The sequence below is a fragment of the Nanorana parkeri genome, unplaced genomic scaffold, assembly GCF_000935625.1.
Source record: "Nanorana parkeri isolate BGI_ZX_2015 unplaced genomic scaffold, ASM93562v1 scaffold187, whole genome shotgun sequence".
NCBI lineage: Eukaryota > Metazoa > Chordata > Amphibia > Anura > Dicroglossidae > Nanorana > Nanorana parkeri.
The window spans coordinates 1,378,281-1,391,396 of record NW_017306455.1 but is presented as its reverse complement, the minus strand read 5'-3'; the positions used below and the strand labels follow the sequence as shown (position 1 = coordinate 1,391,396).

The window sequence follows — 13,116 nt, the reverse complement described above, 5'->3', positions numbered from 1 at the left end:
GTGCAGGTTAGAAAATAACAACTAACAAAAACTTGGCTGGTAGGAGAAGCACCTCCTATCTCCTTATTAATCACCCTTACTAAAGGTCTGCCACCTTAGGCAGACATTGGCCTTCATGCCCTTCTCATCTGGGCCCAGCAAGACCATTAGCCATTCACAAAAGTTTGCAGTCACTGGCCTTCTTAAAGCTTACTTGTGTCTACTATAGTCTAGTTTTAGGTTATCACAAGGCTCGGCGGGGTTGCAACTCTAAGTACAGAGAAATAAACAGCTGTGAAACTTCACAGATGGACGTGGATGGAAAAGTACAGGGAAACATATTGTTTCAGCATTAAAGTGTTACTTTTTTAATTAACAAGTTTATAGGTACGCCTTTAGAAAGCTGCTGCTAAATCTGATTGATTTTGCCATCAAACGATAGAAAAGTCATAATTTGATAGACCGTGTGTTGATAACAGAGCTCTTTAGTTGCTGGAACGATTGTCCAATTCGTGATGTACATGTTCTAGAGTGAACGGCTATTTATGACTCTCTCTCTCTCTCGTAGAATATATATAATAATTACAAGATTTATTTGGGAGCTCTAGAAATACAGATAATGAGGTAGAATGGGGACATCAAGTAGGAGATTGTAAGTATATTGTAGGTACAATAAACAATTACAGGAAAGGTAGCCATAGTGGAATAGAGATGGGTTTATACTGTGTTGGATGTAAAGATTGCAATTGGGGTTCTGTTATTGGGCCCAATAAGTAAAATGTTTTGAAAACACAAACTAGTACAATATAGGGAATCCATTTTACTATCAAGGTGAATAGGAGCAAAGTATCAAGACTCATTTGGAATGATGAAGTTTATAAATATAAGCTGATGCGTCTTCCAATCAAATAATACTGACGTGTAGTGGAAACCTACAGGCAAGATGATATTTCCGAACGATACAAGAGAGGCTTGGAAGATTACAGAAATTTGGATTTGTAGAAGAGATTCAGGGATCAGGGATACCAGCTGAGCTGGGATGTGGTTCCTCAGGTGGAACGGTACATTTCTAAGGGTTTACAGGTAAAAATGGCTTTGCTAGGATGCAGACACTATGACATAATACATCAAATGGATGTAAAAAAAGGGCAAAGCAATCATGTTTAGAGTTCCTACACATGTATTGATGCTGACCAGATAAGTTCCATGAGGCTTGACAAAGAGATGTCATGTTGGGAAGCATGAAAATATGAGGCAAAAGAATACATGCATGACAGTTGGCAATTCATTGAGGTATTCATGCATAGGTCATGGCAGATATGTAGAAGGATGAAATGTTTATTTAAAGACATGGAGCAGGCCTGGCAATGATATTCATACAGGAGTTTGGTGGAGGTGTATTAAGATGAGGTGTAGCAGAGGCATGCAAGCATCAGTCTTTGTAGAGGTAATCCATGCATGAGCCTTGGTGAATAATTAGGATTATTAGATATGGTCAAGTGTTGACAAAGAGATACTTAGGCATGGCTGAAGCCAGGTGGAAAAATGCTGGCATGACAGTAGAACACAAATAGCAAGAGAAATTCATGCATGAGCAGAAGTTGGCCAATGATTTGGTAGAACATACACAAGAGGCTTGGAAGGGGGCTAGACTATGATGCTAGAAAAATAGATACATGCATTCTGTTTAGAGGTCCACCTAGATGAAGATAATGTTGCTTGGAACTGGCCAATTTTACTCAATTCTTAGCAATATCAGGACATAGATGTCATGTCTAAATTAGGTAATAGGTGTCTCAACTGTAAGCTATTGAAGGACATACTATGGGAAAGCAGATCACTGCAAACATTAGTAGAAAAGGTATAGGTTCAAGTTCTGTAAGGTGACATGAGTTTTAGTAATGGGCTATAATAGTGCTTATATAAGGGAGGGCAGTTAGGACAAAATTGCAGTAGCAAGTTCTTATTGAGTGTAGACACAGTAAAGCATAGGAGAAGGTGCAGGAGTGAGCCAAGGACACAAGAGAGATGAAGACTCAGAGTAGGGGAGGCAGATACACAACCCCAGGCACACAAGGTGCGGTGTAGGGAACATGAGTGTTCTAGGTAGCCAGCCCATGCTTCTCTCGTGGGCTTCTTGCTCCCTGGCAGTGTAGGTGAGCCTGGGCACTGTCCACACAGGGGGCTTCTCAGTCTGAGTAAATGATGAACCCAGAGAAGGTACTGTACTTGTTGTTATTGCCCCCATGAGCTTTACCACCGTCCAACTTAATGTATACTTCGTCTCCTGCATCCAGGTGGAGGATCACACTGTTACTGGCGTAGTCATAATTCTGGTCTGCATCCTGGGCAATGGCACTGGCACGAACCTGGGAAGAGAAGCATAGAGAGTGAGCCTATCATGGAAGTCTACGCAAGAGGTACAAAATGTGATGTAGAGTGTAGAACAAAGAGAAATGGAACACTTTCAAAAAGGTTTATTCAAGCTATTTTTAATCGGGAACTTCATCATAGTGGGAACAGCCCAACACCAGTAGCAATTGCCATTTCCTCAATTGTAAATGGTACATCTGCTCAAAGCAGATTGCTAAGGTTTGGATGGACAGGGTCCTGTAAAATAACTATTTCTTAAAATCTCTGGAGCTTTATTAAGAACCCTTTTAAGAAATAACAGTTTCCTAAACCCTGGAGATCCTTGATGGTAGATCTTCTTCCCAAGTGCCACAATTCTGCTGCCCACTGCAGCAGATATCTCTGCTTGAGGACAAGAAGTGGCGTCACTTGGTCCATACTTACTGCACAGGAATATTTTTGAAAAAGTTAGCAAGTCAGGTGACACAATTGCTCACAACGAAGCATTACAAGGGTGGAGCTAGATTCGGATGGAGGGTCAATTTTGTTGACAAGGCCACCTAGATCTGAAGAAAAGGTTTTGGGTAGACAACAAAAACCGATGGTAAAATCACTATACAGTATTGAATGAAGACATGGAAAACCCATCCAATGTAGCATCCTCTTAATAGCCTTAGTGAAGGCTGAGATGGAAACTACGGTATGGAAATCTTGCCACTGGGAGTTAAAATAAGCACATGGGCAAACCAACCCATGCAAAACGAGTCTTCAAACAGAATTATACTTTGAATGCACACCCACTGTCAATGTCTGCTATTGTGTCATACATCTCATCGACCTGCAATGCAGGCAGGCAGTGTGTGGGTATCATAAATGACCTACCTAAGGTAGTAAGAGATAAGGTAATTAGGCTCACTTGTTTATTTATCATTGAGGGCCAAAAGGAGGCGCACAGACATTTAAGGAAAACTAAAATAGGGAAAATAATGCACTAATTAGACAAAATCACAAGGTGTAATTACCGCTGAGCTTTAATCTTGCAAAGATCCATCAGAACAGACATAAAAATTGTACAGAGATACAGAAATCTGATTCCGCTTTCTACATCAGAAAACTGATTATATATATATATATATATATATGTTTATTTTCTGCTGCATTATAAAGCGCGTCGTCTCAAATGCAGACAGACCCTTGACTCTCCAGCCTCTGAATCCCAGCGTTCCCTATCGGAAATCAATGTGCGGCAACGGTGCAAGCCGCTCTCAAGGGGTTAATCAGTAATCCCTCCATTTCCAGCGAAGGAGCGTACACAAAAAAGCGCACGTGAAGTGAGACAGCAACGCGTACACAGAACCAACAGCACAGGTGTGTTAATAAGGAGGATAAACAACACACTGTGCTAGTAATTAATGTCTCAAGTCACAAGCTCAGCTGCCAAGAACTAAGAAGACATTGCAGAAAGAGAGAGAGAGAGAGAGAGAGAGTGACAAGAGGTAGAGCGGGGAAGAGGATGACTATGTGACTCATTAAAAGCCCTAGTCCTCCAAGCAGGAAAAAAAAAACAAAGATCGTTTTTTTTTTTCCAATAGGCAACTAACAAATGAGGTAATGCGTTAGCGGTGATAGGGTTAAGCTAGCAGGCTACTCCCTATTACTTAGTTCCACCAGCAGCTATCCCACTTCATTAATTTAACACCACAGACTCTCTTATTAAAGAATTGCAGCACCGTCCTCTTTTATGTTGACATACAAATGTTTAGGTGTATTTATTAGGGAGTAATTTAGTCTAGACTGCGGTCCCTCATGGCCAAATTAAAGCGGGATGGTGCCTTTGGAGTGGATACAGTTGTCACATCAGTAATGGAAGGGAAGATCGGTAAAGGTGGGCATAACGGTTTGGCAAGTCAAGCCAATGTTCGTTCAGTCGTTTTTTTTTTATATTACTGCCACTAGATGAAAATGAGAAGGAAAAACAGCACAAAATTAGAATTTTTACTCAACTAATCAGACTTGTTTAATAGTTCTATAAAATGGAAGTCGTAACCTGATTGGTTGCATTTGGCGGATCTACGCCCTGGTTTCTGATAGGTCATCATGCCATAAGGAAGTATGGATTAGGAGACAGAAGAAGAGCGTAATACCCAACAAGGCTGAGAAATAAACCTCCAATAATGCAGAGATATTAAAGTGTATTAGACTTCTGCATATTGATCAGTTCAAGTCTCATCCAGGGAACCCGTATAGTGTTACAAATATCTACATATCTAATCTATCCTTCACCCAAGCTGACAGCTTTCTGAATAACTAGATTTGATCCCGTTCAGTCTTCTCTTTGTCAAAACAAAAGATAGGCAAAATATATTATATTTCTTATTTTCTGTGCCCAAAGGTATTGGTTGGTTTGATTTGTGTGCATTAGCGTTATTTGGGGTTAAAATAAAGGCAAACGGCAGTGCTTGCTTCTAAATTGCTGTCGTCAATTACTTCAGCCTGATTCTAACATTGTATAAAAAAACAGAGGCCTCGTCTGCTTTGATTTGCATGTATGGGAAGCCACAGTGACATGTCAAGGTCCTACATGGACATATTCATACATAAATAGGACGACGCCAGCTTAGCTGGAGGTTACCCCACCCTACGTATAACTAAATACCTGGCAAATAAAAAAATCAACATTTAATCTATTAATGTATTCATTTGAAAAAATGCCTTCCGTCACTGATGGCCATTCTGTTGCTGTGTTAATGCTGCATGTAAAAAAAAAAAAGGACAGGTTTACTATTTCCTCTATTACTGTGCATTAGGAGCCCTTTCACAATGAATGGGTTGCCTTAACTCAACAATGCAGGAAGAAACCTCTAACATAGAGCGGTGTATTTATAAAAATAAAATAAAAATGCAGAGCTATTCGTCCAGCAAAGCTGCATGTTCATTCATTCTGTGTGAATGGGGTCAAACACAATTCTTATTAGTATATTTTATTTTCCAGGTCGATTGTAATTAATTCACAGGGTTTGAGGAAATCAGGAAAATACCACAATATGGCCACTAGATGGAGACAAGGATCATAGGAAATAAATACCTCTTTCATATGCTCCTCACCGCCATCGAGTGGCCCGAATGTGGTATTTTCCACTCACAGGGATCACAGCACTTTCATCTGCTTTTCCCTTCAGAAGGATGGTGCCATCTTTGTTTCACAATCCTTCAGGAGTACCATCTACTTCATTCACTTTCGGGATTGAAATGCCAGCTTAGAGATGACACAATCATATGATTTCTTGTACAGGAGCAGTTCCGGACTGTGTTCATAAATGTGTGACATAGGTCAGACCTACTGCATACCTCTGGACACATCTCAACACTAGACTGGAGCTCAAGGATGGCTATTGAATGAAAAGATTGAGCTTTTTTGAAAAGTGAAACTGTTATTGTATATTGGGACATGTCAGGAATTTCTTCATGAAGATTCATAATGCTACTGACAGGTCCTCTTTAACAAAAGGCTAATCCTTGCCTAAATTAACTTTAACATCATTCCATATACCCACAGGAACCACATTCCAACCCGTTTGAGGAGTAGGTTGGAACATGAACAGGGGCCTATCATTACTTTTCTTTTATAGAAGTGTGTACAAATACACAACAAAATCATTTCACAAGACACATAAATTAAAATATGGAAAGAGAAAATACACAACCAAATAATGTACATGATGGACACAGAGAACAGTATCATGACCGGGGCTTGAAAAATCGAGCAGCTTCACGGCCGGCCGTTGTAATTACACGGCCGGCCGGGAGCTTTACATTCAAGCGATCGGGCTTCTCTAGAGACGCTTGATCGCTTGTATTAGCAGCTGTCACTGCCGTTGCCGGTCCCGAGATCCGCTGTGCCCGATGTGGCCGGGACTGGCACGGCTCTGTGACAGGAGATCAAAGGAAGTTCAGTATACGAACTCCCTTTGATCTCCTCTCAGTCCCCGAATGCAGGAAGTGATGTGTATTGCATCACTTCCTGCATTCAGTGTCACTCTCCAGCTGGGGAAAAGATGATGAAGCAGATCTCTGCTTCATCACCTTCTCTGGGGGTCCCTAGGTGACATTAGGGGTCTTGGAGACCCCTGATGTCTCCATAAAGAGGACCTGTCATGTAAATTGGCTATCACGTAGGTGGCTTCTTAGCCACCCATGTAATGGCAATAAAGTTGTGTGTAAAAAAATAAAAAAGTAATACAAAAATTAAAGAATCATAAAAAAAATAAAGAAGCATAAAAAAATTAAAAAAAGAAAACATTTCTCAAGTCCCCGCCCCCCACATACACACGCAGATATGCGTCGGGTGCGCCTACGTGCAAAAACGACGATTGCGCCTATTGTGCCGCACATGTTACATATCGCCGCAAACGTCGGAGTGAGAGCAATAATTTTAGAGCCATTAATCACTGATAACACTAAACTGATGAGCAGTAAAAGCGTTTTAATCGTCGCCTATGGGCGTTTTTTGCGATTTTGCAGGCGCACCCAATTTAAGGCTTGACATGTTTGGTGTCTATTTGCCGACGTGACCCCATCTTTTATATTTTACTAAAAATATGGGTAAGAATAAATGTTTTATAACATAACGTAGGGAAACTTTTTTTTTTTACATTTATGGTACTTTTTTCAGTATATAGTAAAAACTCTATCTGTCCCCAAAATGTTTTAACATAGATTGCAAGGATATAGTCCGGTCATGCTGAATGGTGACATTTTTGACTGACTGGTGAGACACCATCAAATTTTTCAAGCCCTGATCATGACATTAGGTGGTGTCATCATATGTTCTTTTCCTAAACTTACTGTACACATCTGACCAAAGAAGGGGAGAGTTGTGGAAGACAGAAGCAGATCTGGCAGAGGAATGTGGGTCTAGAAGAAGGACTGTTCATCTAAAGAAGGGGCAATTGGAAGGTAAGGGCCCCGTACTATCTAATTTCCTGGGTCACCCATTCTGCGGGTGAACCAACGCTTGCACCACGCTAAGGTGCCTGGTTGAGGCTTGTGATTGTTCTGAAGTTTTCAGAACCTGGTGTCAGCATTTGTCTGAGATCGTATTGCTGGGTATCGTGAATCTTGCTAATTGCTGCCCGCCCTGACCTTGTGTCTGCGTAACGACCTTGTCTCGCCTGCCTGTTTGGATTTGTTTGCTACTGGGTTTGACCCAGTTTGTTGACTCAGTTCTGTCTGATAACTGAATCACATAAATAACAACAAAACCGACACTCTCCTGGCAGCATTGCTTGATGTGTACGTGACAGCAGGACTCAAGACTCAAAGGGCAACCCCTGCCAAAACATAATTCTCTGTTCTGAGGGAGGGGTGTGAGGCAGGGTTTTATCAATGGACTGGTCTGTTCTGCTTCCTGAGACCACTGCATGAATAAACTCTTTAATACATGCTATACCTGCTATATGTTTGTATAGGTTTCCACATAGATTAAATGGAGTCCATCCAACATTCTGAGAGATCCCAATATGTGATATGTGCAATATGTCTGTATAGGTTTTACCTAGATTAATTGGAATACATGCAAAATTCTGAGAAATCCCAAGTAATATGTGCTATACCTGCTAGATGTGTGTAAAGACTTCCACCTAAATGGAGTCCATCTAACATTCTGAGAGGTCCCAACTAATATAGGACTACATAGGTTCCCCCCTAGATTAACCGGCATCTACCTAAAATTCAGAGAGATCCCAACTAATATGTGCTATACCTGCTAGATGTTTGTAAAGACTTCCACCTAGATTAAATGGAGTCCACCCAACATTCTGAGAGATCCCAACTAATATGTGACTACATAGGTTTCCCCCTAGATTAACTGGCATCTACCCAGAAATCAGAGAGATCCCAACTAATATGTGCTATACCATCTAGATGTTTGTAAAGACTTCCACCTAGATTAAATGGAGTCCACCCAACATTCCAACTAATACGTGCTATATGTGCACTATGTCTATATAGGTTTCCCCCCTAGATTAACTGGCGTCTATCCAAACTTCCAAGAGATCCCAAATAAAAGGGATGTGCAATATATTTGTACAGGTACCCACCTAGATTCATTGGTGTCCACCCAAATTCCAGGAGATCCTGATTAATATGTGCAATATGTTTGTACAGGTTTCCACCTAGATTAATTGGTGTCCACCCAAACTTTTACAAGATTCTGATTACTATGTGCTATATGTGCAGTATGTCTAAATAGGTTTCCCCCTAGATTAACTGGCATCTATTCAAACTTCCAAGAGATCCCAAGTAATAGGAGCTATATGTGCAATATGTTTGTACAGGTATCCACATAGATCAATTGGTGTCCACCCAAAAATCTACAAGATTCTGATTACTATGGGCCATATGTGCGGTATTGTTTATATAGGTTCCCTCCCCCCCTCCGCGGCCATCGTCGCGCTGATCCCGGGCTCTGCTGTGCCCGGTGCGAGCCCGGGATCAGCAGGTCGCCTGTGTCACGGGATCAGAGGGAGCTCGGTACACGAGCTCCCTCCGGTCCCCTCTCCTCTGCAAGAATGCGGAAGTGTTGTATAATACATCACTTCCGCATTCTTGTGTCACTCTCCAGCTTCAGAAGCTGCAAAGAAGCTGATGGAGCAGATCTGTGCTTCATCAGCTTCTTTTGGGGGGTCCTAGGTGACATTAGGCGTCTTGGAGACCCCTGATGTCTCCATAAAGAGGACCTGTCACATATTTTGCTATCACATAAGGGGGTTTTATTAGCCCCCGTATGTGATAGCAATAAAGTTTAGTGGAAAAAAAAAAAAGGAAAGTCCCCCCCCCCCAAAAATTTAAAGTAACACATAAAAAAGAATTTAAAAAAAATTAAAAAATTTTAAGTCCCCAACCATACATACACGCATTCAAACATGCGTCGGGGGCGCATACGTGCAAAAACGACGATTGCGCCCATTACGCCGCACGTGTTACATATCGCCGCGAACGTCGCAGTGAGAGCAATAAGTCTAGGGCCATCAATCACTGATAACCCTAAACTGATGAGCGGTAAAAGCTTTTAAAGTGTCGCCTATGGCCAATTTTGGGTATGGTAGTTTTCTGCGATTTCGCGGGTGCACGCAATTTTAAAGCTTGACATGTTTGGTGTCTATCTATCCGACGTGACCCCGACTTTTATATTTTACCAAAAAACTGGGTAATAATAAATGTTTCCTAACATAATGTAAAAAAAAATTTATAGTAAAAAATACCACCAAAAGAAAGCTCTATCTGTCCCCAAAAAATGGTATAAAATTCATTTCAGTACAGCGTTGCATGACGGAATAAATGTAAAAGTACTGCAGCGCTGAATACTGAAAAATGGCCTGGCCAGGAAGGGGGTCTAAACACCTGGTCTTGAAGTGGTTAAGGGAACTTGTTGTTTTGCCCTCTATGGACAAATCTACAGTACACCTTAAAGTTAAACCAAAGCAGACAAAAAACACAGCTCATACATGAATGTATTCATCAACAATTTTGTATTTTAATAAGCAATGAGAATAAATGCCTGAATAGGGGAGAGAGAGAGGGGGAGAGAGACATTTAGGTGTGCTGCAGTCAGTGCTCATATGCTAAGAAGGAGCATGCTGACAGGAGAAGTGAAGAGTGACAGAGGGATGAGTCCATCAGTTTTCTGATTCTCCTTCACTGTCCAATCACAGGCTGGGGGCAGGGCCAAGACTTAGTTGTATTACCTAACTGCAGTAGAGAAAAGTCAGGTCTCCAGGCTGGCTGTGCTGCCTCAATCTAAGAAGTGTAAGTCTTCTTAGATTGAGAAGACTCAATCTAAGGGCTATCATATACAGAATGCATTTCATCTCTGTATTTAACTGTTTGCCAGGAATTCAGCTTTAAGTATCCAGAGGGCTGGACGTTCACTTGGCCGCATGCAGTGTCTAGCGTGGCATTGCCCAGAATCCTCTTCTTCTTTTTGACTGAAAGTGTCTCTATCCATACCTTTGTAAGTCTAAGTTGATCTATAAAAAGGACAGAAGTAATCAGATTGGTTGCTACAGATCCTTAGCTGTGAATCTTTAACCAGAAGGTGCAATAATTTGTATCAACTGACTACATTGTGCCCATATAACACTTTAGAAGGCATAGGATATATTTAATACTGGTTTATATAGACACATGTCAGCTCCTATTTGATAAATAACACCTTATTTAATTCTTCACAGTCTATGGCAGGATCCGACCCGCCTTCAGACTCCTGCAATGTTTTTCTTATTTTCATCAAAGCTGCTTGTGTTTCTTTCTGTAGATATTACACATCCTAAGTGCGTAGTGCCAAACATACCAGCTGCACTTTTTCCAAATACCATATTGTGTGGTCTGCAGAGGGGGCAGATGTTAGAGCAGGGGTGGGCAACTCCAGCCCTCCAGCGGTTGTGGAACTACAAGTCCTACGAGGCATTGCAAGACTGACACTTACAGGCACGACTACCAGGGGCATGTTGATATTCGTAATTAAAGCACAGCTAGGGGGGGGGGGGGCAGAGTTGCCTAATCCTGTGTTGGAGCTAACACAGTGGAATGAGTATCCTTGTGCAGGGTGACTGGTCTTGTCTCCGCCCACTCCGGTCTCTGCCCCTCCTGTAGTTTTCTGCAGTGGGTGGAGCCTGCTGGGTTCCTCCCACAGCTCTGCTCTCTGCACAGGCTATGTACACCACAGTTATGATGCCACTGCTACTTTTACAAGGTGATAACTGTTTTATAAAGCATTTGATGCCCACAAAATGGATTTTAATCCAGTCTCTTCTGCTAATATAAATAAATATCTCCTAGCAGTTTCTTAGAACCCACTTAAGGGATGATTTATAAATCTGCCACCCAGCGTACAGCTGGGCAAATGCTGTTTGCATTACACTATCCCTACTAGATGAAGCTGAGGAGCATTGGACATTTTTATGCTCTTCAGAGCCATCTAGTGGCAGTACTTTTGTGGGAACAGCATGGTGGGAGAAGTAAGTATTATGAACCCTTTTGAGTGACGATCAGTGGCATGGATGGTGGGACAGGTACGTATGAACCCTCTTGAGTAAAGATCAGTGGCATGAATGGTGGGGCACTTAAATAATAATCCTTTTGAGTAAGGATAAGTGGCATTGATGGTGGTACAGTTAAGTAAAATCCCTTTTGAGTAAAGATAAGTGGCATGGATGGTGGGACAGGTAAGTATGATCCCTTTTGAGTAAAGATCAGTGGCATGGATGATGGGACATGTAAGTATGAACCCTTTTGAGTAAAGATCAGTGGTGTTGAGGGCAGGACAGGTAGGTAAAACCCTTTTGAGTAAAGATCAGTGGCATTGATGGTAGGACAGGTAAGTATGAACCCTTTTTAGTAAAGATTAGTGGCATTGATGGTGGGACAGCTAAGTATAAACCCTTTTGAGTAAAGATCAGTGACGTTGATGGTAGGACAGGTAAGTATGAACCCCTTTGAGTAAAGATCAGTGGCGTGAATGGTGGGACATGTAAGTATGAACCCTTTTGAGTAAAGATCGGTGGCGTTGATAGTAGGACAGGTAAGTATGAACCTCTTTGAGTAAAGATCAGTGGCGTGAATGGTGGGACATGTAAGTATGAACCCTTTTGAGTAAAGATCGGTGGCGTTGATGGTAGGACAGGTAAGTATGAACCTCTTTGAGTAAAGATTAGTGGCGTGAATGGTGGGGCATGTAAGTATGAACCCTTTTGAGTAAAGATCGGTGGCGTTGATAGTAGGACAGGTAAGTATGAACCTCTTTGAGTAAAGATCAGTGGCGTGAATGGTGGGACATGTAAGTATGAACCCTTTTGAGTAAAGATCGGTGGCGTTGATGGTGGGACAGGTAAATATGAACCCTTTTAAGTAAAGATCAGTGGCATTGATGGTAGGACAGGTAAGTATGAACCCCTTTGAGTAAAGATCGGTGGCATTGATGGTGGGACAGGTAAATATGAACCCTTTTAAGTAAAGATCAGTGGCATTGATGGTAGGACAGGTAAGTATGAACCCCTTTGAGTAAAGATCGGTGGCATTGATGGTGGGACAGGTAAATATGAACCCTTTTAAGTAAAGATCAGTGGCATTGATGGTAGGACAGGTAAGTATGAACCCCTTTGAGTAAAGATCGGTGGCATTGATGGTGGGACAGGTAAATATGAACCCTTTGAAGTAAAGATCAGTGGCGTTGATGGTGTGACAGGTAAGTATTAACCCTTTTCTTTACAGGTACCACTTTCTTTCATGTTTCAGCTAGTGACAGAGTCACTTTAAGGGGAGGCCTGCACAGTTATGTTACAGTAAGCCTGAATACTGGTATAAGCACAATTGTTGCTGCTTTTTTTCTTAATAACCATGCAAAAAATTTGTTTGTACTACAGAAAATGGATCAAAAATTCCAGCGGAACGAAGACACAGACATGGGATAGGATAGCTGGAGGGAGGTAGAAATGAGGAATAATTGAGCCAGAGAGGGAAAGCACTGGAAATAAGTGAAGGTGTTTTTTAGGAGACAGAAAACATCAGACGGCTGAAAGTAGCGATGGGAAAGAAGAATGAGAGGGAGGGAGAGAGCCGTAGACAAGGAGGCATATTCTGCCACACAAGAGAATGACGAAGCTTTGCCAAGACAAGCTAATCAGAGGCGACATTTGAAGAGGTGGATTTGTCCCAGCAGCTGCCAGCGTGTTTATGTGGAGCAGATGTATTCATTTTATGCAATGGAGAAAAGAGAAAAGGAACCCC

At 41.7% G+C, this 13,116-nt stretch overlaps 1 protein-coding gene across 1 annotated transcript in view; it reads right to left on the bottom strand.

Moving 5' to 3' along the window:
• Positions 1 to 1,769: 1,769 nt before the first annotated feature.
• Positions 1,770 to 13,116, bottom strand: part of C1QL1 (complement C1q like 1) — a 63,473-nt gene continuing 52,126 nt past the window's right edge. The window contains exon 2 of the mRNA XM_018555209.1: positions 1,770 to 2,348. Coding sequence (XP_018410711.1) covers positions 2,169 to 2,348 — 180 coding nt within the window. The 3' untranslated portion in view covers positions 1,770 to 2,168. The remainder of the gene's footprint in view (positions 2,349 to 13,116) is intronic.